General features: G+C 37.9%; 1 protein-coding gene across 1 annotated transcript; it reads left to right on the top strand.

The window, feature by feature from the left end:
* The first annotated feature begins 438 nt into the window (after positions 1-438).
* Positions 439-24,321, top strand: TRAPPC11 (trafficking protein particle complex subunit 11). The gene is made up of 29 exons (XM_054383086.1): positions 439-642; positions 1,564-1,733; positions 2,161-2,231; positions 2,907-3,021; positions 5,158-5,257; positions 6,089-6,162; positions 6,388-6,484; positions 7,171-7,304; positions 7,652-7,799; positions 8,638-8,731; positions 10,046-10,125; positions 10,224-10,302; positions 10,395-10,449; positions 11,935-12,080; positions 12,706-12,767; positions 12,865-12,997; positions 13,598-13,728; positions 14,189-14,344; positions 14,814-15,001; positions 15,666-15,814; positions 17,336-17,457; positions 18,108-18,227; positions 18,589-18,654; positions 18,751-18,907; positions 20,396-20,504; positions 21,128-21,219; positions 22,165-22,298; positions 22,754-22,921; positions 24,280-24,321. The coding sequence occupies exons 1-29, from the start codon at positions 439-441 to the stop codon at positions 24,319-24,321; spliced, it is 3,396 nt and encodes a 1,131-aa protein (XP_054239061.1).
* The last annotated feature ends 2,477 nt before the right edge of the window (positions 24,322-26,798 follow it).

Below are 26,798 nucleotides of genomic sequence, written 5' to 3'. Positions count from 1 at the left end.
GTCTTTCTATGGGTCGGCTTCTCTAGTCCCGTCTCTTCTTCTTCTTTAGCTCACTGGTTTCTTCGCCAGTGACGTATTCATACAGGCGCTTGCTGACTGACTGGGCGGCGGAGCGGAGGCGCTGATTGGTCGTTTCTGATGCTTTTCCGATGCCCGGTGCTTGCTTCCTGAGGTGGCGACCCTCCCTCGCCCTGGCCGCGACATAGCCAGTGATTCGCGGCTTCTCTCGCCTGTTGTCCGGCGCTGAGCTCCGGCCCGCGGTACTTACCGGCCTCCCGGGAGTGGACAGGCCTGTCCCGGCCTTGTGTCAGCGTTCGGCGGAGTAGCCGGGAGCTTCTGCCGAGGCGGGCCGAGGAGGAGCGGCCGGCTTGGGCCGCAAAGGTGCCGTGCTCAGTGTCGGTCTCCTGCCTCCTCCCAGGCCGCCTGCCCAGGAGCAAGATGACCCCGACGCAGTGGGACTTCCCGGTGGAGTTGTGCTGCCGGCCCATGGCGTTTGTCACCCTCACCGGCTTGGACGTGGTGTACAACGCCGTGCACCGGGCCGTGTGGGATGCCTTCTGCGCCAACCGGCGGGCCGACCGCGTCCCCATCTCCTTCAAAGTGCTCCCCGGCGACCACGAGTACCCCAAGTGCAGGACGAAGGTAGCGAGCGGCGTGTGCCCCGGCTGCTCCCCGTCCTGGCGGGTCCGCTCGCTCACGGTGTTCAAGCGCCTGCCCATGCAGCAGAAGCGAAGCCAGCGGTAGACCTGGGGTGGGGGGTGCCGAAGGTGGTGGCTCCCGGGGGGAGGGGCCATAGTGAAGTTCTGGGCTGATCTGCCAGGTTTGCAGCACTGGCACACCTTACCATTCAGACTTTTGCGGTCTCTGCCCCCACTGTTGGGAGAGGACGCCAGAGAGCCTGAAGCCTGAGAAACATAGGAAACCACCGTGGTTTAGCTCATAAGCCAGATAGCATGGTATGCTTTACATTTTAAGCTATTTGCTGCTCATTTACTAAACATTAAGGTATACTTGTAAAATTTGACCTTTAATGAAACCCAAAGTTTAACTCTAAACCCAAGATATTTGAAATGAGTCTTCTGGGAAAAAGTGTAAAGCCTAAACTAAGTGAAATGCTGCATAAAGACTATTTCTACTTTCTACTTTGCGATGCCAGTTAAAAAGCAGTGTCAATGGGTTTAACTCCTGGAAAATAGTATAATTCTGTGATACTGGAAAAGAAAAAGAATCCAAGCATGTCTCTTATGACTCCATTAGAGAGCTCACTTTTAAATTGAGCCTGATCTTTCACGAATGAGTGTGAAACATGCTTCCGAATTTGACCATTTTCTCTAGGCAACCTGCAGTCTATTCTTTGCTTATATCGCAGGCATCAGGCCCTGATGCCAGGTAGTGAAGTGTATGCCTTGTTCAATAGGAGACAAAGGCTTGAGAGGAGAGTTAAAAAAAAAAGGATGACAAATGTATTCTCAAGTGACAAGTACACAGAGGCAATTCCCTTTCTCCTGCTGTAAGTATCCGCAAGTGGATTTGGTAGCTTACTTTAATCCCCAATATTTTCAGAGGACATCCTATGAATGGTATATTCCAAAAGGAATCCTGAAGACTGGTTGGATGAACAAACACCTGAATTTGGTTCCAGCGCTTGTGGTGGTGTTCTATGAACTAGACTGGGATGAGCCACAATGGAAAGAAAAACAATCAGAATGTGCTACTCGAGTTGAAATTGTCAGGTAGGGTTTTTTAATTTGTTCATAATGTACTACAAAGGTAGTAGTAGGTGTAAATTGCAGAATACTTTTTGCATTTAATGCATGTAAATGCTTTTTTTCATAGACACAAGTTAAGGGGAACTTGAACTTGGCTTTTTAATGTACAACTTGTCAGTGAAGAAGCTTTTTTTGCTGGCTTGTTTATAAAAGTTTCTTAAGTGAAAGCCCCTGAAGTTTTGCTTGCTAAACTCAGTGCAGTTATTCTGTCTCATCTGAAAATGAAAGAGAATACACCATTCTAGGGGTGATGCAGCATGTTCACGTTTTGTTTTCTTCCTTACATAATATTCTTTCAGTACTTTGTCTAGACTAAAATCTCATTTTGTTCTGATTGTTCAGAAGTAAGAAGTGAAACCTTAATGCTGTGCCATGTTCGTTTTCATTTTAGGCAAAGCTTACAGGGAAGAAATACAAAAGTTGCTGTGGTTTTGATTCAGAAAAAAACACCGTTACCTCCAGGTACTAGGAAACTCTGCATCAGAAGGCCTGATGGATTAAGCTGACTATCATTTGTCACATTATTTGCAATTCTCAGTCTTATATCACCTACAAACATTAAATACATTGTGGCTGCAGGAAGGTGTACAAGTGGAAAAAATGATTAGGGTAGTTGACCCTAAACATTTGACACTTCTACCCTTAACGTCTTCCTCTTTTAAGTCCAAGTTGATCTTTTGATACACTATCAAAAATTATTTGCCAGCATAATACACATCATGTGTCTCTGTGTAAGCAAGTTGCATTTTAAACCTTGCTTGTGATCAAGAAAAGCTGTGAAAGCAATGAGAACTTGAAGAGAAGGTATTTACTACCTGCAGAAGCCTTTTGGCTTATATGTTTGTCTTCTCTGGATGCCATTCTGTTTCTCAAGACACAGGATATTTAATTCCCTAACAAGGTGAAAAAAATACCATACTGATAGCTTGTTGCTAGCTAAGCTGCTTCTAGAAAGTTTCTGCATTGTGTTCTGCTGGATGAAGCACATAGTGCCATGAAATAAGTAATGAAGCATGTGATCTTAGTTTTATATGTATGACATTATTTTTACAGACTTTACACTGGTCAAGCTTTTTGAACCAGTTTGGCATTACTGCACTGCATACTGCTGACTTGTACTCTCCTTGTCTTCATTAGGGGAAGATGTTATTGCATCAGAGAGGGCAGCAGCTTTATGTAACGCTTGTGACCTTTCTGGAAAGTCCCTTTTTGTACTTCCACACACTGATCATCTTGTTGGTTATATTATAAGGTAAGTGACTGTAAAACACTGTTTAGTTCTGCTTGCTGATGATTGGTTGATTTATGTGGCAGCAGATGGGGTATGCTTGTCTCAAAGGTGGAAAAAGGTCTTTGCGCAGGAGTTAACAGGGCCCATTGAAAGTGTTTTAAACTAGATTTGAAGGCAGAGAAGGGATAAAACCAGGCTTGCTAGAGGTAAGCCTTTGACTGGCAGCATGCCAGTGTTTGAGGAACAGTGCTAGTGAGATCCTTTGGTCTGCCATCTTAGTGGAGGTAGGGGATGAAGAACTATGTGCCAGCGAAGACGCAAGAATTGCTGATGTGTTAGAAACCATGGATGCACCTGTCAATGGTCACATAGAAATTAGGGGTTCTCCCCCCACCAAGAGGTGGAAGGATCAATAACCCAACTGAAGTGCATCCACACCAATGCACACAGCATGTGCAACAAACAGGAGGATGACTGTCAGAGATACTGACAGAGATAAAGAAACATCATTATTAGATATCCCAAGATGTTCCCTTTCTCAACTCAAGTTGAAGCAAAGTGGACTTTTCTACCTCTGTGGTGGTTTTGGCCCTGCTGTTTCTAAATTTTCCCTACAGGTATTTTGTTAGGTGTAACTCTGCAAGTCTTTGCTCTCCTCCCTGCTCCCTTCCCAGCCCTGCTCTGCTTCCTGGCTGTATAGGTATCTCTGTACTAAGTGGTATTTATCTTGTTGCACATACTATGTCTTTGTCAGTTTTTACTGCCTCGTGCTTTACAAGGAATACAGCTGCAATTGAATTATGAAAGCCTTTCAAAAATGGAACAGGGAAAGGAAGACAATAATTTGTAGGCTTAAAAAGAAGGACTCAAACTAAGGCAAATCATAGGTTTTTTAAATTAATTAAAAATTTTCCAGATATGGTCGGGGAGAAGAGAGGTCATGATCTTAGATACTAATTTTTTCTCTTCTCACAGTCCTACTCATATGTAAACAGTTATCAACGTAAGTCAACACTGTTATCATAACCATGCTGCTCACAAATACCTACTAGGATTGATCAAAACAAAGCAACTGTTACTTCTAGTTTTCCATGTGTCTCAGGGCTAAAGAGGGCATGTTTACTGCATGTTAACTGGTGTAAGCCTTTGCAGACTGCATATAGTTGGCATTTTGATATGAGACTTGCAGCTGTCTCCATGTTTGAAGATCAGTCTGTATCATTAGGGATTAATAGCTCTTCACATACATTAAAAAAAAGTTTGAGCATGTAATTGTGTCAAAATTCCTGATATTCTAGGGGTGTATATGTATATACATATGTATTTTGTTGTTGTTGGTTTGTTTGTGTTTTTATTTGTTTGTTTTTCTTTAATTAAGATTTCATAGTAGTAAAAGAATGATACCTTGGCCAAATCATGGACCTGGTACTTCATCTCTTTGTGTGTCAGTGCTATCAAATGTGGTCCTCTCCTAGATTCTGCTCTTGTTCTAGTTGAATTTACTCCTTATAATTTGGTCATACAACACATGCTTCTTAGGTGCTTCTCAGCCCCACACTGTATTCAGTGTTCTAGGCCTCTTTGTCTTTCTCCTTTATCCCTTTGCCTTGCCTGTTTATCTTGCACACGCATGTTTGACTGTACCCCTGCAACCCAAGTAGTTGTTGGTGTTTGGACAGAATGATGAAAACTTGTCAGTGCCCTCATAATTTTATTTACTGCTATTTTTCCTTTCCACTTCTCCCCCACTACAGTCCAGGCAAATAAGTTCTTGACCTCTTTGGGGGAACTGCTCTTAAAGTGCCAACCTGTTCGTATTTAACCCAGGAGCCTCAGCAAGATTTGCTTGCTTTAGCTGAAGGGTCTCTCCACTTTCTATTGCCTTGCAAAATCCGAATAGTTTGCCCACTGTGTTTCTTGTCTTAAATACTAGAGACCGTTGTATGAAAATTCCCTATATAAAGCTCTTGAACCTACTTGTTCTATGTCATGAAGGGCTTTTGTCTGCAGACTCTTATTCTGTGCAGTAACTTATAGAACAGTTTAGTAATACCTCAAGCTACTTTGCCAACCCTAAAATAATCATGATTAAAAGTAATTTATTTTGAAGAGTATGTGGGAGAAACTTAGAGAAACTTATAAGCAACTTTGTTGCAGGTTGGAAAATGCTTTCTATGAGCATGCACAGACTTACTATTATACAGAAATACGAAGAGTTAAATCTCATAAGGAGTTCTTGAACAAAACCACTCATCAGGTAATGTTGCCCTATTTTTTTTAAATACTATGCAAGTTACATTGCATGTTAAAACACAAAAGTAAGGTTTCTTGGGTACTTAAATGTTTTTATCCCTTGTCTTCCATCTTAAGATGCTTTCTCTCAGTACAGAAAGCAAATCTGATTTTATTTTCTGATTTTTATTGGTTTTGGAGGTGTTCAAGAGGGGATTTGACATGGCACTTGGTGACATGGTTTAGTGTTCATGAGGTCTTGGGTGACAGGTTGGACTTGGATGATCCTTGAGGTCTTTTCCAACCTTACTGATTCTGTGATTCTGTTCTTAGGTTTATTTGTCTTCCTTGCATCATCTTTAGAGGAAGAACTGCAGCCCCCAAAATGAAGTTATCCAATTAAAAAAAAATAATTACTGTATGGTCTAACCTATTTGAATGTAGTATCTTAAGTTGTGGGAAGTGCTTCTCTTAGACATTTAGACCTTAAAAAGCCAAATCAAGTGCAACTTCAACTTTTGCTTATCAAATTGTTAAATGTGTGCTCAAACCAACAATGTTCTTTTGCCATTACTAGCTCTCTCTTGGAAGCTGGGATCCAAGTGTTAAGCTCCAAACCTGTAGTCAGCACTGTTGGTATAGAGATTTTTGGGGTGTTAAAAAGCTTCTCCCCTATTCCAGGGAATAGATTCAATCATTTGAAAGCATCACTGCTGCATCAGAGAGAATTATTAGGAAACAGTTGCATAGTCAGTTTGTCAAGTCAGCTGCTGTATTATATGATCAGCTATCTGCTTTGTAGGTAACAGGCATGTTCAGATGTTTAAGAGTGATGTACACTGCTTGTGTTTTGCAGCTTTTGTTTGTTAGACACCAGTTCAAAATAGCATTCTTCAGTGAGCTGAAACAGGATACACAGAATGCTCTCAAGTAAGGCTTGTGTAATCTCCCCCCACCTTCTCTACCCCAAATTACTGCTAAGCCATAGATTATGATAAATATTTTCCTGTATGAAAATTATTTAAATGTGTGAGAGGTGAGCTCTTCATTGGGAAGAACACGTTGAGTGGAGGACTTTTTTCTGCTGTTGGCAACCCTGTCCTTAAATTTTACTGTCTTGCATGATTTAAAACTAACTGAAGTATTCCTGCTTAGAAACTACAGAACTGCCTATAATCTTGTGCATGAATTGAGGGCCCATGAGACAAACATACTGGAAATCAAGACCATGGCAGGATTTATAAACTATAAGGTAACAAAGTGCACTTCTAATCTTTGACAACCTTTACTTAAACAATCATGTTGATGAAGGAGAGGGATTAACAACAGGTGTCAGTGGAATACAATTATGCTCAGACTTGCCAAGACCTGAATTCCATACAGAAGAAAGATCTTTAACTTAAGTTTGGGAATATCTTGAAGGACTGGAGTTTGTACAGTGGGAATGAAGTAAGGGTTGCTTGTTCCTTGAATGCTTTTGTCATCTTGCAAAGCTTAAGCCAGTGTAGTACAGTTACTGCTTGTTAGGAGGAGGAAAGTAGCTCTTTAGCAATTGGACCATACTTTTGTGGTATTCTGGGGGCTTTTAGGTAAAACAAAACTATCCATTGGCAGACTGCAGACTTTGAAGATAATGGTCTTCCTGGTGGCTCTGCAGTGCCATCTTGAATTTGGTTGTGAGTTATGAACTCCTCCATTGGTGACTTGGGGTAGAAGGGGAAGAAAAATAATGCTAGATGAAATAGAGGACCACATGGTTTCAGGTGTAGTACATTATGGTTTACATCTGGTTTTCTCCCCCTGGTTTCTGTGCTATTTGAGGTCTTCAAAAAAGAAATAAAATTGGTTTATTTGGGTTTTTTTGTGAACAGCATTCTTTTGTTAAAGCTCCTCCTTAGCAGCCAGCATAGTTATTCCTCTTATTTTGTTTTCTTCTAGATCTGTCGCCTCTGTTTCCAGCATAATACTCCACTGGATGCAATTGCTCAGTTCAGGAAACACATTGACTTGTGCAAGAAAAAAATAGGAAGTGCAGAGCTGGCTTTTGAGCATGCTGCCTGGATGTCTAAACAGTATGTTTTTGCTTAGTAGTGTATCTGGTTTAGTTCTTACATAACCTTGTGAAGTTCACTGTTTTACTTGTCTAGGCTAGATAAAAATTTTGAACTCTTAAGAAAGAGATATGCTACACTGTGAAAACTGTACACTGCTTTTCTGGTTTGCTTTGATTGACCACTTTTCTGTAGGAGTGAACAGGGTATGACAAAAAAATGCAGCTGCAGAACTCAGATGCAGAACTTCAGGGAAATATCATTTACCTTAAGACTAACTAGGATTTTTAATTGAAGTGTACCTTTCAATTCACATTGCTGTTCTGTACATAATCTTGGTTGTGATTTTTTTTTTTTTTTTTTAATAGATTTCAGGCTTTTGGTGACTTGTTTGATGAAGCAATTAAGCTGGGATTGACAGCGATTCAAACGCAGAATCCAGGTTTCTATTACCAGCAGGCAGCCTATTATGCACAGGAACGGAAACAACTAGCAAGTATGCTTTGTAACCATGATGTAAGTTGAGAGGGAGAAAAACCAGGTAGTAAGTTAAGCAATGCTTTAGTCTGAAAGTGTAGTGGAATAATGTGTAATATGTGTAAATAATTTCAAGGAAACGGTGTGTGTCTTTCTGATGCTTGCTAACATCACAAGTATATGTTATATATTGGAAAAGTTATATTTCAGAACAAATATGTTAGTGTTTATCTTATTACAAATAATTCTGACATTTAAAACTAGATATTAAAAAAATACAGTACTTTCTTCATTTCTGGATATTTAAAAGCTTCCTCTTTAGTTTAACTGGTACCTTTAAATACACATGCACCACAACTGGTGACTTACAGGAAGCAGAGAAATGAGAGCATTAGTATATGTCAAGTGTGTGGGTGGTGGTGGTTGTTGTTTTGGGGGGAAAAGGGGTGTGTGGATTTTGACACTTGCCTGGTAGGAGTTTCGTGGAAAACCCATCTCTGCAGTCAGTTGAACATATGCAATAACATACGTAGTTACTCTCCAGATGACGTCCCAATTATTTTTAGTATCTTTCTTCCTATTGGTGCTATGTATGTGTTGTTCTTGGATTATCTTGTTAGCAGCTAGTTTTAAATAATATTGCCCAATTATTCTTAAGTAATATTTGAGACAAATGAAGGTAAATGAAACAGGATGTCAGACCAGATTGAAATATTTACATGTTTGGAGTACTGTTTTTATATAGGTAGCTGAAAAGGTTATATGTAAAGTAAATTTCTTCTTTTATGTGCAAGTGTTTTGGGGCATCAAATAATCTTTAATGCTTTAAAATGAATTGTGAACCCTTTTTTAATGACTGTATCTGCTGAATTTCCAGTCCTCTGTGGTATATCCCAGTCCTGATCCCCTGGAAACACAAAGTGGAGTGCTTGACTTCTATGGGCAAAGACCATGGCGGCAGGGAATATTAAGTATGTTTCTGGGGGCTTGTATCTGTTGAGTTTGGACAAACCTCTTTAGCTGCTGATCCTGCCAGCTGACTTAGTGGACATCAGCATGTAATCCCTTTTCCAATGATACAAACCTCGTTCTCTTGTTAGTTGGTGGTACAGTTTGAACGTGTCACTTGGCAGTGCAGGAAGTGTTTGATCTCTATAAAAAATGAAAAACAGGAGACAGAAAAAAGATTTATGCAGAATCAGGTCTTCAGCAAAGTTGCATAGGCTGTACTGAAGCTCTGCTGCTCTTCTGTTTCTATTGCTTCCAAAGCTACCTGTAATCATTGTGCTGCAGGAATGCCTGACTGTAGTGAAATGCACTGGAAGAGAAGTTGCAGAACTGGATACTGCAGAAGTAATCTGCTCCTGAATGCAACTGTTATAAATACATCCTGCTATCTATACTGTATCTTGTCAGCTGCAGGCAGGAACTCATGACTGCTTTTTTTCTAAAAAAAGAGGATGTAATGGACTTACATAATGTAAGGCTGGAAATTATGGTTTTCATGTTAAGGAGGATGCTTTCTCAGAAATTCAGACTTGGAATGTACAGCTGTGAGCTATTTATGAATACACATGTGGTTCTGAGATCTTTATTGCTGACTGAGATTTTACTTCACTTTCTCCTTCTCCATTTGGTCTCCTATTCTTTATTCTCTGCATACCCTTTGGGCTTTGCCACTTTATCACTGCCCTCATTTAAAAGCTTTAGTTTACTGTAAATACAGTACTGTTTAACCTTTTTTTGTTTAATCTTCAAGTGTTACTGTTACAAAATTAGTTTAAAATCTAGTGCCAAGGTTAAACCATTTAAGATTAAGAGAAATTTACCTCTTAGTAAATTCAGGAGTCTTTTGTTCCAGCAAGAGTTTAGTCTTTTAAAGCCCTATACAGTTCTTCATATTTTGACATTGTCTACTGCTAAAGAATCATGAGCTTGAATCCTTACTTGAGATCAGGTAGGAAAAAGGCTGCAAATTTGCCATAACAGACACAATTTAAATGTTAATAGATGCAGTCTAAAGACTGTGTTGTCTTCCTGTAGTTTGCTATTTTTGGGTAGCTTCAGATAACTTTTCAAACAAAGGCAAGATATTTGTTCCCAAGTTTCCCTTCTAGAACAGATTGATGACTTCTTAAAGAAGTATATCGATCTCCTGGGTGAAAGAATGTTTGAAGGTTTAAGCGTGCTTGAGTTGGAGCTTGCATTGCGTATAGCTTACCACAGAAATAGTTCCCTTCTGGGACAAAGTTCCTGTTTCATGGATTTCTCATTGTCTTATGCAGGCTTTGATCTTTCTGATCCTGAAAAGGAGAAGATGGGGATTTTATCGCTACAGTTGAAAGAGAAAAACGTCCTTCACTCGGTAAGTTTTATTCTGTAACACCCCCCCCCCCCCCCGTTTTACAATGCTCTCCTACCTTTTGCATAGGTAATGATCTCAGCAATGGTTTTATTTCTTAGGAGCTAATAATCACTTTGTTGAGTAATGCCGTCGCACAGTTCAAGAAATACAAGTGTCCAAGAATGAAAAGTCATTTGAGTGAGTACAGATAAACAGATACTTTTTCTTTTTTAATTAATTTTGCAAAGACTTTTGGTATTCGTCTGAAACTTTCTTTTTTTTTTTATCAGTGGTTCAAATGGGAGAAGAATATTACTACGCTCAAGATTATGCCAAAGCCTTGAAGTGAGTACCATCCATGTTTGCTTCTTTTATGTGCTGTTTGTATCACTAAGACCCCATACCTTGTTGGTATGGAATAGCATTGGAAGCTCGTCTAAGGTACTGTCTGTGCTAGATTGGATGGAAACACAAACTTTGGAATCCATGAACTCCACTTTTACTAAAGAAAGCAAAGCAGATACAATGAATCACTTATTGAAGTAGAAAACCTTTCTGTCGTAAGCTGATGTGGAGATTTGCCTTATTGGGCAAATATGTCTAGATCATTGAGCGCTGTCTTGCTCTCTTTTTGACTCTGACTATATTTTTATTACAAATGTAAGTATATTTACATTTAATTACAGACTTCGTAGTTACAAAATTTAAAATATATGGAAATGTTGCTGAATTTAATTTGTTTATATACCAAGGAATTAACAAAATTAATCCTCTTCATAGGTGTAGTGTTCTGCTATGAATGAGTACAGAGTTAGGAAAGCTTAGTGCTGAGGTACAGCTAATGCCTTTTTTGAAAGATGCCTTATGCTTGGTTGCTCAACTTTGTATCTTTAAGGGGAAACAGTCATGGTCATATTAAGTAGAAGTCTCATAGTGTTTTACTTAGGTTTCAAAGATCCAATGTTGTAAAGGGAGTATGTTTGAAGTAGGAGATATGTGTTTACTGTTCCTAGCTAACAGGAAGCTATGTGGAGGTGAAAACAGATTAGGATAAACAGATCAATTTGCATCAAGCCTAATTTTGTACAAACAAGTATTTCCTATTTGTTTAGGCAGTCTGAAGTATGCCAGAGCTCTTGTCTTGAGCGGTTGAGCCAAGTTGTTGTTGTTGGTTTGGGATTTGGTTGGTTGTGTTTGTTTGTTTTTATTTGTTTCAAAACAAAACCCCCAACCAAACAACGAAACAAACCATTTCTTTGCCATACCACTAGTAGCAAATATTGCTCAGTATTAAAACCATGTTAAGGTGCAGAGTTTTGCCTGATACAGATTGATGTATGTGTTGTTTATATTCTTTGAAACCTTTGAAGGGAGCAGGGAATAGGAGGTAGGAGGGAAGAGAAACATCTCAGCTTAAGGAACATGAAAAAAATTCAGTTTGGAAGGAGACTTTATTGTGGGGTTTTGGTTTGTTTTTCTTAAAACTTTCTACTTGTTCAATAATAAAGCATATTTTTAATGCAATGCTGGACTAAGATTCTTCTGTCTAGTTGCTGTTTTACTACAGCAACTGCGTACAGGTGAGTTTTCCTGTTTTCATGTGAAAATTGTTCTAGCCTGAAACAGGAAATCCATGAGGTAAATGGTTTTTATACAATAATTTCACGCTCTTTTCAGTAAACCATTGAATGTGTAAACAGCAAGCTTGTCTTCAATCTAGCATTTGTATTAGTGAAGGTGAAGTTTGTATTAATGATACCAAATAATTGCAAAGTTCAAAACCAGTGGTGTTTGTAACTTGTTTTTCCTCTCGATTTTACTGTGTTGCAGGCTCTTGGATTATGTTATGTGTGAATACCGCAGTGAGGGATGGTGGACTCTTCTCACTTCCATATTGACAATAGCTCTCAAGTGTTCTTACCTAATGGCCCAGCTAAGAGATTATATAACATACTCCTTAGAGCTACTGGGCAGAGGTATTCTTTTAAGAAATACATGCATCCTATACAGAAAAATTGAAGTGCATGTGTTTGGAAATCTTGCAGCACTTCAAATGATTTTACTATAAAATAACTGTATGCCTGTGATGAAATTTTACTACCTTCTTGTGTGTGCTGGAAGTTGAACTTTCTTGCTCTTCTTTCATAAAGGGCATTGTAGTCAAACAGAATGCTTATTTTTATTAGCTTGTTTCCTTCTTTTGCCTTCTCTAGTTGTTTCTAATTTTTTCTGAGCTTGCATCTTTGCATGTTTCAGACTTTTCTACTGTTTCTCTTGTTTTTAAGCATAAATAACATGTAACTGCTTGGAGGTTTTCCTCCAATAAATTATGAATGCTTGTCTAACCAAAAAGATGTTTTTGCCATGTTCTAGTGGAAGTAAGAGGAAATGCTTAAAATGGTAAAAGTTCTGAAAACTTCAAATGAATCCTTCAGTACTAGAAGATCGATGTAAGATTATTATTTTTCCCCCTAGAATGTAGGGGTTTTGAAATACACAATCTAAAGGAAAAATATTTTTGTTTTACACACACACACACAAAAAAAAGGCAAGAGGCCTTGTTTCTGTTTTGTAATCTTTGGGTTTTTTTCTGTTTACCAGCATCTACTCTTAAAGAAGATCAGAAATCTCGAATAGAAAAAAATTTAATAAAAGTTCTAATGGTAAGTGGCAAAAGTCCTATTACTCTTTTAAAATCTGAATAATGGTCAGTATTTGGTAACCCTGCATTGTTGTTTGTAATCCTCTGTCTGGATACAGAATGAAAGCCCTGATCCTGAACCTGATTGCGATGCTGCTGCTGTGAAAGCATCACAAAAACTATGGGCTGACCGTGTTTCCTTGGCAGGCAGTAATGTTTTCACAATAGAAGTCCAAGATTTTATACCATTTGGTAAGTAAGAAAGCAAATTTACATCAGATTATAAATTTCCGTGAAGTTGTATCTTGAAAATAATCAATTAGGAAAAAATTGTGTATTAAAGCCAGCAGCACTGAAACTCTAATTTCAGCACCCCTCTCCATCTGAATCAGTGAGATAAGAAATCATGAGAGAAGCCAGTGATGTTTTATCCCTAATCTGGATTACTAAATAAGAATGCTTTGCTTTTTGAAAGACTCCTGCCACTCCAGTGTGCTTTAAAGTAGGATTCTGAGAAAAGGGGGCACCATGTGTGCAAAGTAATACTTTCCATAGAAAGGGGGCATGAGTGAGCTTACCTATAAAAGAAGAGTATCTAAATGTACAGGATTTTTTTCTGCTGCACATTTCCCTCTCCTCTCTGCAAAGGTTTTGGACACATCCTGTGACGTGGCTTTATGTAAAGTGTCAGTAGCTAGATTTTTTCCACTTAAGATACAAACAGAAGTTTTCAGAGTATAAATGGAACAATCTTTATCACAGTTATTTGAAGAATGTACTTATGGAATTTAGTATTGTAGTTTGTGCTTAGCACCTACTTCTTCTTATTTATTTTGTTTGTTTTAATTCCAGTGCAGTGCAAAGCAAAATTTCTTGCTCCTAGCTTTCATGTTGATGTTCCTGTTCAGTTTGATGTGCACTTGAGAGCTGATTGCCCTCATCCTATCAGATTTTCTAAGCTTTGCATCAGTTTCAATAATCAGGTAAATAGGTTCTACCTATCTCTGACTTACTGATAGAAGCTTATCATAAGACTGGGTTTAAACATAAAGTTCTTTTCAAAAAAAATATGTTAATACTGAGTTGGAGAGGTGTTTTTTCTTTTTTGCATTATCTATAACTCTTAACAATTACTTTGGTACTGTGGAAAAAAATTCCAAATGTAGTTTGATTATTTCATCTGCCATGTCTTTGTTTTTCTATGGAGCTCTCTAAAGTTTCAGAAGGATCTTGTTTCTCTCAATGTTCTTGCATTGTTATATTAATACAATGGGTATCTTGTGAAATTATTTGCTAAGTCTAACTTCAAGTCGAAAAAGGAGTAAGAACCTCTATAGTTCGATCCAGTAATACAGAGCATTAATATTTGCAATGCTGCTGTTAATCTCTAAAGATGTCTTAAGTCCAGATTTATCAACTTTTTTCCCTGGTTTTCCACTGTAGGATTACAACCAATACTGTGTGGTGGAAGAAGCCTATCAAAAGAGTGATATTCTAGAACAGTCATCACAAGGGACAATGTGCTTAGTCCCTGGCAAAACAAGGAAGTTCACTTTCAAATTTGTTGCAAAAACTGAAGATGTAGGAAAGAAGGTTGAGGTTTGTCAGTTCATTTTACAGCTTCTTTTGTTGATGCTTAAAATCTTCAGCTGTTCCTAGTCTGGCAAGCATTAACTAATGTCACTGCAGTTCCAAATGTTTTAATTCTTGAAACTACCAAAAAACAAGAGAAAAAAAAAAGCTTATGTATTGCTTCAAGGCATTTTGGGAGGGTTTGGGGTTTTTTTGTTTTTCATATATACAATAATTTATTTAAAAAATTATGCTGAGGGGAAGAATGGTATAGCACTTATAGGAGAGTAGGAAGCTACACACATGAGCACAGGTAATTTTCCCACCGCTTTTTCATGACATGAAATCCTGGTGTGGTGAGGTGTCTGCAAAGCTGCCAGAAGCTTTTTGGACATACATATCTATATCGTGATTGTTTAAGGTGGAAAACTTTACTCTTACAGCAGGCGATCTATAGACAAATTTATCAGTACAGGTTTAAATTTGTGTCTATCAGATCACCTCTGTGGATTTGATACTGGGAAGTGAATCTGGCCGATGTGTGATTCTGAACTGGCATGGAGGAGGTGGAGATGCTGCTTCATCTCAAGAAGCATTGCAGGCAGCACGTTCCTTCAGGCGAAGACCTAAACTTCCAGATAATGAAGTGCACTGGGACAGTTTGGCTATTCAGGCAAGCACTATGTGAGTAAAATCTTGAATGTGTGTGTATATGTATATATGTGTGTGTGTGTGTATGTATATAAAATATGTATCATTGTGAATCTCCTGTGAAGTCCTCATCATCTTAACTAAAAGAAAGACTGTTCTTTAATATGGTCTTTTTAACATGTCTTTGCTTAACTCTTTAGGGCTTTTGAGGGTCCACATAGCTGGAAGTACATAAAAAGCTTGCACTGATCTCTGAGCGGATATGAATTATGGATTAGTTCTCCTCTTCTCCAAAGTTTTCTAGTCAGATTTTTCCCAGATATTTGTGCAAATGAGGAAGCATTATTGTTCTTTTACAAAAACTATTACACAAACAAAGAATCCCTAAGAAACTGTGCTGGAAGATAATTATTAATAAATAGGGTAACACTAATTTATTTGTATTCAGAAGAAATCTGACTGTGCTGGTGGGGATGCTTTTTTCTTTCTGGCAGAACATCTGAACCATTAATGCTTATAACTGGGATTGGATTCCAAGAGTTGTTCCCATGATGTTGCTTTTCAGAAATCTCTCATCTCCTAGTTGGAGGCCACTTATTTTCAGAACTCTCTTGAACAATAGGCTGTTTTGATCGCCTTTAGACTTAAAACCTTGTTATTTAAAAAGCATACAATAACTGAGTCTTTTCTTTTAAAGGATTATTTCTAGAGTGCCAAATATTTCTGTTCAACTCCGTCATGAACCTCCTGCCCTGACTAATGAAATGTATTGTTTGATTGTGACAGTCCAGTCACATGAGGAGACAGTAGCCAAAGATGTTAAGCTTACAGCTGGTTTAAAGCCAGGTATTTGGAGTTACTTTCTTTTAATCCCAGAGTGTACTAATTGACTCTTTGTTCTTGCTGCAATGCAAAGAAATGTACAGTAAATGGCTCTCCTGCAATAATTAAGAGCTAAACCAAAATGGAAGTTATGAATGATGAGATACTACTAGTGGTAAGAACAAGAGCTAACAGACCCATTCAGTTACAGTTATCTCAACCACGGCTTGTTAGTGCTGTTTCCATGGGTATTCTCAAAGGATAAGTCTTTACAAGTTGGAAACAAAACATGGGAATTTTGTATTCCATTCTAGCTTTTTATTTAGTTACTCACAACTAAACTTTTCTTTTCCCAAGAGCCAAGTCTTTTGCTGAAATGAAAGCATTGGACAGTGCTAGATAAATGTTTTTAAAGTATAGTCTTTGAGTTTTCTCCCACACCTTCCCCCACTTTTTATCCCCACCATTGACAATGTGGTTTGGTTTTTAAACAGCTTGAATTTTGGGGAGCAGTGGAGAAGTGAGAGAGTATTCCTTTGAATAAAAAGGGAAAAATGCAAATATTGTATGTTTAAGTCCTAGTTAGCTGTATGTAGTTACTGCTGACAGTTGCAACATGTGAAGTCCAAATGTTATACTTTGTACACCTATTTGTAGCAGTTACACTAAAAGCCAAAAATATTTTTAAGCTACTAGCATGTAGGGTGCAGTATGTGCTGTGTACTCTGAAATACAACTGTCCAGGCTATGTGGTTCTATGATTCATTAAAGTCAGTGGAGTGTTCTTTAAACTCTTTTAATTGGCTATTTGGTCTTGGCTCCTAAAGCAGTGTTTAATAGTTGGTCTCGATTTCTAATTTTGTTTTTCCTGCTTGATCTTGACTTAACATATGCAAGGTCAGCATGAACTTACTGATTACATTAAAAGAACAATTGAAATTTGACGTTTAATTTATAGGGACGGTGATGTATTTTCCACAGTTGGATCTCTTTGGCAAGATGTGGTCTCTTTTTTTTGCTTTGAAAATTATCCTACCTGATTGTAGTAATGCCATTATTCTAGTCAACCTCTGGCTGAAGTATGGTGCCATTTAACATCTATACATTTGTTTTTATGTATTCCCAACATAAATATGGAAGAACTATTTTTAAAAAGATGTGAAATCGTTAAGCCACACTTTCGAAAACAGAAGAATCGCAGAACAGTGAAACTTTCTTTTTTTCCTTCATATAGAGTACCAAGAGAAACTTGGAGCATGTAATCATGTCATGCTTTGTGTATAGTAGGGGATATCTAGATATGATTTGTGATTTTTGAGTTGGTTTATTTCTTTATTTCTGGCCTAAGTAGTTGAAACAAAAACCTTGCAGCACATGAACTTAACAACCTAAACTTAAGATGACCCTCTGCTTGTACTTTCAGAAGGTTCCATCAAATGAACAATGTTAATTCCTCATGCACTGCTTTTTGAGATTAATATCTTACTGCTTTCATGCTTCAGTGATGCAAGCCTGTGTGGAACTGAAGTCTGTTTTTAATCTTAGGGCAAGATGCCAACTTGACTCAGAAAACTCAGGTAACTCTTCATGCAACAGACGAATGTGATGACTCCTTTCCTGCACTGCTTCCTGACATCCCTGTAGGAGACTTGCAGCCAGGGGAAAAGGTGAAAGCTTAAAACGTTCTTTCTGTATCACACTTAAGAAAATGGCAACCAACAAATGAAAGACTCTTAGAAAAACCTAGGTTTACTTTCAGATATATGAACTGGTAAATGACATACTTACGACATATTTTACCTAGTGTTTACTTCTAGTTCAGTATTTCTTTAGCTGGATCCCCTTTTGGACTAAATGTGTGAGTAAGGTATATTCTGGGATTCATGATACAGCTAGGAGATAAGAAATAAAATAATGAGGCTAATCTCAACTATTAATTAAATGCACTGCCTAATAGACAGTAGGTAGTAATAGTCATCAAGTGTGAGACAACAAGGTAGAAGATCAGATATGTAGATGGTGTACCAAACAGGACTTGTGACTAGAAAATGGGAAGTTGAGTATATCATATATTACACAATAAGGGTTCTTTTGTATTGGTAAGTAACAGATGAGAATAGTTAGTGAAACAACTGAAGAAGTATTAACTCTGATTAAAATAATTCACTGCATGGTTAAGATAATGCATTGTAGGAGATTCTTTATGATCAAAATAATACCTATTCTACTCTTGTCCTCTTGGGCCAAGTAAGATGACCAAAAAGCTCTAGGCTGTAATTTAGGTATAGCTTGCCTCACTGTCTGTTTTATTTTGCAGCTGGAAAAACCAATATATATTCGTTGTGGAACGGTTGGTGCAAGAATGTTTCTGGTTTATGTCTCTTACCTAATCAACACTATTGTTGAAGGGAAAGAAATCCTCTGCAAGTGTCACCGGGTAGGATATAAAGATGCACCAGTTGCTGGAGATAATCTAATGAAATGCAAGAAATGTTCTTGATCTAAATGCTGTTAATTCCGAGTCTTTTAAAAGGCTTTCTAGTAGATAGAAAAAATGGTAAAAGAGCAGAATGGTAGCCCAGTTGAGGGTGAGCAGTTTCATAAATATATCCAGAGGAAAAATGTTCTCTATTTGTTTTCAAATATCTTAAAGGTACATTCTCCACTAGGGAGCACTTGGTTAAAATGATCATTAAAAGTAATTACATTAATAACCTTTAACATCAATAGCCAGGTCTGAACCTGAATATAATTTCCCCCCTCCTGTCTTCTTCCTATCTCTTTCCTTACCTATACAGGATGAAACTGTAACCATAGAAACAGTATTTCCTTTTGATGTTGCTGTCAAATTTGTCTCCACAAAGGTATGTGTTTGAACAGTTGTTGATATTTGGAAGCCACTTTCAATGGTCACACTCTGTTTAGTTAGAAATAACCAGAACTTGTCTGTGTCTTGACAGCTGGAGCACTTGGACAGAGTGTTTGCAGATATACCTTTTTTGCTGATGACAGACATCTTGAGTGCCTCTCCTTGGCCTCTCACTATTGTAACCAGCCAGCTACAGCTGTCAGCTTCCATGACTGCAGTAGATGAACTGGAATCTTATGTGGAGAATGGTAAGTTTTCTTAGCTCATGCATTCTATCAGCAGGATACCTTTTGCATAAGTTGGGTGTAAGAAAGGGGTACGTTTTAAACAGCATTCGCTTATCAAACCCTTAACAGGAGAAAGCTGCGAAATGCTATAGTTGTTTGATAAAACACAACTTAGATAGCAGTACACTTGAAAATGTAGATCTACCTCACTGGATCAGGTAAACAGACTTGAATGACAGATGGTAATAAAAATCCTATAGAGAATAGATATAAGGGAAAGCATCTGAAAGTACTTCTGATATGTAGCCTAGATACACTTATGAAAAGATACTCAGTATTTCCAGTGTTTGTGAGCTTACATGTACTTTCTGGAATGCAAACATTACCACATGATAGAGGCAGCACCCAAAGATTGAAGTGATCCACAATTACAGTCATGAAACTGAAAAGTGAAGCTGGACAGGACAGGCTATAGAGAACAGTTCAAGTAAGCCTCGTTTTAATTTTTGTTATGCTAAATGATGCTAGTAACTTTGTTTAAATGTGCATTAAAAAAATATTACCGTTCTCAACGTTTAAAACTGCACTTTAAAGTCAAATAAATTGAGTACTTGTCAGTAGACCAAAATCTTCAAGAAAACTGTTTTCATTTCAGTCAGCTGTGAAAGCTTGTGTATTCTATCCAAACTTGGAATAAAGTGAGGAGGTCTGGATTGCTGCCTGATGTGGGGCAACTGCCCACCCATGTGATCAAGGGCTTCAAGACTCTGGTTCCTGTGCAGATTCAAGGGTTACCTGGCAAAGAACCATTAGTTCCTGGATTCTTTAGTCTTCTAACTATGAGATTTCATTTTTAGCTCTGGCACCTTGTGCTTCACAGCTTCCGGTTGCTGCTCCCAGCTGTCAGAAGCTACAAAGCTCCTCAGATACCAGCTATTCAGCTGCCCACCTTTTGGTTGATTTTCTTCTGTTTTATTTTTAACTTGTAAGACTTAATAAAGATTGATTATGATTTAGAATGCCTGAAACAACTGTTTTCTTATTGCTCTCGAAATGAAAAGGTAGTTTTTTCTTTTTAGTTTATTCAAGTGTGAGGGAAGGGTGAAAGTGAAAACTCAAAGCCATTAGACTTGTTGTGCTCCCTCCCTCACCTCTCATGCATTCGGGTGGGAGAAGAGAAATGTTTTAGAACTTGAGTGATATCTTATGTTGATATGAAATTAGCTGTAGAGAAATGTAGAATTTGAATTTGTGTTATCTTGCGTTTTTTTGCATAAATACTAAAATTTTAGTGACCTCATAATGATGTTCATAAAGTAAACTATCATATACTTGTGTATGTCACCCTTTTATGTACTTCACAATCTTTACTGATTTTTATATATTATGTAGGTATAGATTGCAAAGCACTTCTGGCTGAACAATTGTATTTGTGTCATTGTATTTCTAGACTCGATGGCTTCTGCAGTAGTGATTCTGCATTTATTTTAAACAAAATCTTGCTGATAGTTGTTTTACAGACAGGTGAGAGTGCCAGTGAGTGCTTTTGTCTTCGATGTCCTCCAGTTACTAATGCTAGTGGAGTGGCAACTGGATCTTATGTCATTTCCTGGAAGAGGTAAATATTTCTTGGCTTGGATGGGGAGAGGAGATAAGTTGGTTTGGTTTTAGGGGTGATGGCGAGTTGAGTTTCAGGGGGTTTTGGTGTTTGGGGTGATTATTTTTGGTTTGGGATCTTCCTATAGTAAGCACTGTCTGGACTTCAGATCTTACTACTGCACAGCTTGTTAGACTTTTCAATAAATGCGTATATCACTTAAGAGCTAAATACTAGATGGTTACAATTTTAACATTCCATGAAGTTTTCTGTGTAAGATCTTAAGTCAATTAAGTCAACTATTTTGTCACTTTCCACTCAGTTTTCCCCAATCATGAAGTACTTCACTTGAGAAGCTAAGTCAAAGACAAATGTTGAACTATATCTTTCTTCTAGTTTGTTTTTATTTAGATTTAGAGCTGTCAGGTGTTCTTGCTTGCCTTCTGCTATTTTATCTCCATGCCATGGTGTTTTTTTCCTCACTTTAAACAGTCTAGTGTAAGGATTTGGCTTTTTCCTTTCCACCACTGAAATTACTGTAATTTTAGTTTAATCACCTATAAGTGATGTTCTTTTGGTGTACTCACCTGATAATTTGTGTTGTATAATTTTCAACATGATCTGTATTTGACTTTTTCCTGCAGAAGTTCAGCTGTGGAAAGTATACCTGTTGTTAGTACAGTCATCACTCTACCACATGTGATTGTAGAGAGCATTCCCCTCCATGTCAATGCAGGTAATACTCGTTTGGCAACACACATGTCTGAATTAAATTGATTAGGGTTTGGGTTTTGTTCGGCTTTTGTTTTGTTTTTTTAGGATTGATGAAGTTTTACAGCACCCAGAGCTTGTATTTACTGTAGTGGAAATCAGTAAATTGGTGCTGGATATTATGGAGCTAGTGAAAGAAACTCTGCCATCACTTGTACTACCTGAAGCCTTGCCCTATCTCCCCTCTTCAATTCAAAGGAAAAGCAGGACCTTAGTTACACAAATGAATTCTCTTAAAAGCTGTTCATGTATTGGCCTGTGTTATGTGGTAGCACAGAAGCCAGAGTTACCTCTGCTGGTGCTGCCTTCCCAGTAAGTTTTTCTAGATGCCTATGGCAACCATTGTTCCATCCACCCACACCCTGGCTGCATCCCAGGAAGCAACAGCCTGGAGAATTGGAGTTGCTTGTGGCCAGGTGAATTGTTTCTCTTCTAGCACTTCACCTGCACCAGAATGGAGTTGCAGCTGCTCACTGAGCACACAGAATTCCTATGCTTTTTCTTAGTTTGGTTTCATTTGTACTGAAGTTCTTCCACCATCCTTTCCTATTATATATTTTAAGAGTTTCCTGACAGTATCTGATAAGGTTTTAGTAAGCTGAAAATAACCATTAGCAACCAAGGTGACTTCTTGTTTAGCATTCCTGGACAGTGTTAGTATTGGGAGCTTTGTAAGTAGATGTGAAGATGTGTTACTGGAAAGATGTAGTGAAGTTGTGTTCTTTCTGTGAAAAATCTTTTCAGAAATTCTTTACATACCTACTTGTTTTGTTGTTTGGATTTGGTTTGGTTTGGTTTTGTTTTTTCCCAAACCTTTAACTGCTCTTTTGTGATAGAATTTTTTTTTTTTTAATGTATAGAACTTTAAAAGTTATTTTTGTCTTTGAGATAACTTATTTTCTTTCCAAAGATCTGCCATCATTTGGTCGAGTCCGAGAATCCCTACCTGTCAGATACCACCTGCAAAATAAGACCAACTTAGTTCAGGATGTGGAGGTGTCAGTGGAACCCAGTGATGCTTTCATGTTCTCTGGCCTTAAACAGGTACAAAACTGTCACATCTGCTGATCCTACTAAATTATCTGGTAGTGAAGAATCTATTAATTAGATTTACACTGATATGCAGAGAGGACAAATGCACTGTTTTTAGATATTTAGGGTATGGTAAATTGTGTCTGGAAGAACTCATGGATGCTGACTCCATTTAAAGGAGGACTAAATGGAAGCCTGACTAAAAGCCATTTGTCATGTTTATGGTTAATGTGGCATTTCGGTGTAGAAATAAGTTTAACTAGAATAGGAAAACTTTCCATCTTCAGAAGGCAGACAGTGTATAAAGAAGTAGTAAACATGTCTGCCCTAGGTGATCCTGCTTTAGCAGGGCAGTTGGACACAATCTCTGGACATCCCTTCCAATCCATACCACTCTGTGATTCTATGACTGCTTTTGGTCACAGAACTGATCTATGTTTGTGGCTTTTTTTCTTTTCTCTCTTAAGATCCGATTAAAAATCCTTCCTGGCACACAGCAGGAAATGTTGTATAACTTCTATCCTCTGATGGCTGGGTATCAGCAGTTACCATCTCTTCATGTGAACTTGCTGCGATTCCCAAACTTCACTAATCAGTTGCTCAGACGATTCATACCAACACACATTTTTGTAAAGGTAAGACACTGAGAAGTACCCTGTGTATAAAGGCTCCCTGAGGGGCTGCTCACTTTTTGGGAACTACCACCCCAGCTTTGCTCAAAGTTGAGTGTTTCTAAGCAGAATAAAATGGCCAGCTTGTAATATAGTATTTGTTTTGAAAACTCTTGGGTTGTGCATTGGTGTTATCAACCGAAGTCTGTGTAAGTGCAACATGCATTTGGTCACATTTAGACAAACTAGCTGAATGTGCTTACCTGTCCCTGTTATTCCATGTCTTATAAAACTAGCTTTAAAGTTGTCTGTATTTTAGGTACAATGGAGTGAGCTAAAAGAAGTACCATAATTTGTGGAAAAAGAAGTGTGTGATCAACCCATATGCCTAGGTTCAGAAACAGGCACTTCCCTAAGTAACTTCCAAAAACACATCCTCTCAGTGAATCACTCAAGATGCAATTTTTTTTTTAAAGTGGTAGAACTCTGAAGACAATGGAGTCATGTCATAAAAAACAGATCAAGTCCTTGTTTTGACTTTTCAAGAATAATTTAAATCCAGCTGCACAAAACAGTGCTTTCTTGTTCTACTGCTGCTGCCTTCACTTTTTAATTGGACTCTCAGCAAGCAAGGAGCCTGAAGGGTTTATGTGACTTGAGATAGTCTCATTTAGACATCTGTAATCCTGTTTCCAGGAAACAAGCCTGGCATTTTTTCAGTTTTGTTTTGGCCAAAAGAGAAAAGTAGAACTTAATTTTTTGCATATGCTGTCAGTCAGTGGGTCTTCCACAATGGTTGTCAAGATGTCCTCCTAAATCAGTGTAGAAGACTTTTTCCTCAAAAACATGGTATTTTGCAACACTCTCAGGCTTTAGAGTTCTTTTGCTTTTGCTTTGGAGTTACCAGGACCTCAAACTCTACTGTAAGGAGGCTTCTTTAAAAATCCCTCCTTGTTCTCCCCCATCTATAGTGACTGTGCTTAACATTTCTCCAAGAAATTGAGTTTCATTCCTATTTTATGCAATAAGCTTTTTATGCTGATACTTAAAACTCTGAGGAACTGGAGAGCTTGTGTCAAGCTCTCCAAATGTATATGGAGGTGCTCTTGGCATTTAAGATGGCAGTTAAGGAGCTGAGACCTCTGCCAAGTACTCAGTGAGCCAAACTGAAATTTCATTTGAGTGTCTTCTGTGCTTGTGCTACTACTGGAAATCCTTAGAAGTAAGGATATGGTTAATACCACACTTGTTTAGTAGTGACACATTTATCAACACAATGTATTGCAAAGTGAGTTTCCTAAAGACCTTATTCTTACATGTGTGGGCTGTGGGTTTGAGTTTATTGTATTGTTTTTGACTCTCTGTCCTGATTTTTCTTAAAGCCTCAAGGTCGTCAAGCAGATAACTCGATTGCAGCTGCATAATATTGAGACCTGTACCTCTGCACTTAAGGAAAGTAAAATGTTGCACAGAATATGTAAAACTCACTTTGGAAACATGGCTTCAATCAAACCATAAGAATTAAATGTTATTTTTAAATTGCAACTAATGTGTTGGGGTTTTTTTTAAACAACCCTTGTCTTTCATAGTCTTTCTGTGAGGAATAAATATATGGGGAAAACTTGGTACTTTATTAAACAGAAACATTCTTTTGAAGTCAGCTTTGAATGTCAAACCCTGAAAAGTTTTATTAAGGCATATTAAATGTCTTGAGTATTTAAGTGAAGAAATGGTAATTCATTTGACCAAAACTGAAAGACATTTTCATAATTAACAGTAAATTAAAGTATGAGTTTGTATTTACTAGAGAATTACAGCATTGAAAATGACTGTCCTTTACAGAAGTTTTTTTTTCTGTGCCACTCGTGTTGAAGGCAGAGCAGGATGTGCAGTAGCACAGTAAACTACAAATGGTTACATTGTGCTGGTGGACTTGAGAAGCTTACTGGTTCTTTAAAACCATGAATTTAAAAGGCACTGTTTCTCCTGGGTAAGCCATACATCCAAATTTGACTAATGAACAGAGAGATCCATTTGTAACAGTTGGACTATCCACCTGAAGCTGGCAGGGTTTGGGATTGTTCTACCTGCAGATTAAAGATGTGTGTTGGTAGTCTCCTGCTGTGTGAATTTTTTTAAAAAAGGACATCCTACTGTTGTACAGCTCCAGATGAACCAGTGTCTGAAATCTAAATCATGTATATCTAAATCATGTATATAAAAAAACATGCATTGTGAAAACTTCAGTTGTTTAACTTTCTAAATAATTACATTTTGATTGCTTGGAAAAAAACTTATTTATTGTCAAAGTGAAGTTCTAATAAACAGCTTGTAACAGAGTGTTTCTGAAACCATGTCTTTAATTGCATTGTTTTCACAGCTGTTGTTTCATAACTTTGGTCTATTTTGTGGGCTGATACATTCATTTATGGCATGCAAGTCCAAAATAATAGCTGTAATACTTGGAGAACAGCATTAGAGGACCATGTAAACATTCCTTTCCACTGAAAGGACTGTAGGCTAATTGGCAGTCCTGAAATAATATGCACAAGCAGGTGCAACTTTTCCATGGAGTGCAGTTGTAGTTAGGAGAGATTTTTCAGTATATAGAGAAGGAAAAGATGATGACTGACAAACCATACAGGGAAGAACAAATGAAACCCTCCATATTCTTTGCTTAAATATCATGAGCTAAGTGGCAGTCATGGAAGTCATGGAATAGATATTATCTCTTTTTTTCAAGAGTGGAAAAATGAATTTCATTTTCAGATTTTAGTTTTAAATAGCCATTTAGGTTACAGCAACTCTGGCACCTCTGATATGATTTCTTAAAAGACATGTTGATGCAAGTGGTTCAGTGGGGAACTAGGGTGCCTAATTTTTTTTTCCCTCTGAAACAGTCTGACAGCAAACCAGTGATTTGTGTTCCTTTGAGAAAAGGGAGAACATGAAACACTTTCATGATTGCAATGATATTAAAATCTTAAGTGAATTGTGTAAACAGATTTCTACTTAAAATGGTGAGTAGTGGAAGTAAGAAGTATATAAAAATATAGAAATAATAATTTTTAGACATCTTGCCCTAATTTGGTTTGTTGTTTGGTTTTGTTGGGGTTTGGGGGGGGGCGGGGGGGCTGGCTTGTTTGTTGTTTTTGCTGGTTCTGTTTTGGGTTCCTTGTTGGTTTGTTGTTTGTTTGGGTTTTTTTTAAGAGAATCTTTTCTTGGTTTATATAATCTTACTGTAAACACTGCAAAGATTTTTTTTTTTTTGTTGTTATTGTCTTGGTTGTCTGTAAAGTGCTAGGCACACCTTTTGTGCTATGTGAATGACTGATGTGAATGAAAACATGCAGCAAGCAGGAACCACCTTGTTTAAAATGTGTGAGAAGTGATTAATGATGACTATTTTCCTGACTCATGCTGAGGGGAATGTTTGTGGTTCACAACCCAAATCTCTTTCGAAGTCCTGAGGAGATAAAAAGGGCACATCTATATCAGTGCAGAGTTTTGTTTACTGTGTTTTGATGAGCACCATTCAAGCTTCAATGTGTACTACTTAAATGTAGTCTATTTTAATTTGAGCTAATTAAGCACCAAAGAAAAGAGATGCTTCTTTTAGATAAGTTCAAAAATAACTTTCAGGGGAAAAAAGTTCAAGATCAACATGTTCAGACTGCTGCTGAGCTGGAGACAGCCCTAGCAATATTTTTTTTACTCCCCTTTTGTGCTACCAAGTGTGTGAGAGGGGAAGAACGTGCCCCATTGCCTCAGATCTTCTGCCATATGGTGACATCTGGAGCAAAGTAAGTTACTCTATCCCTTCTTTATTGCTTCTGACCACTAAAATCATTGCAACTCATTATTTTGGGAAAAGTGAAAGAGAGATTTTAATCCCTGATCA

Source organism: Indicator indicator, chromosome 8 (genome assembly GCF_027791375.1).
Source record: "Indicator indicator isolate 239-I01 chromosome 8, UM_Iind_1.1, whole genome shotgun sequence".
Classification (NCBI taxonomy): Eukaryota; Metazoa; Chordata; class Aves; order Piciformes; family Indicatoridae; genus Indicator; species Indicator indicator.
The sequence above is the reverse complement of the archived record's forward strand: the minus strand, read 5'-3'. Positions and strand labels throughout refer to the sequence as shown.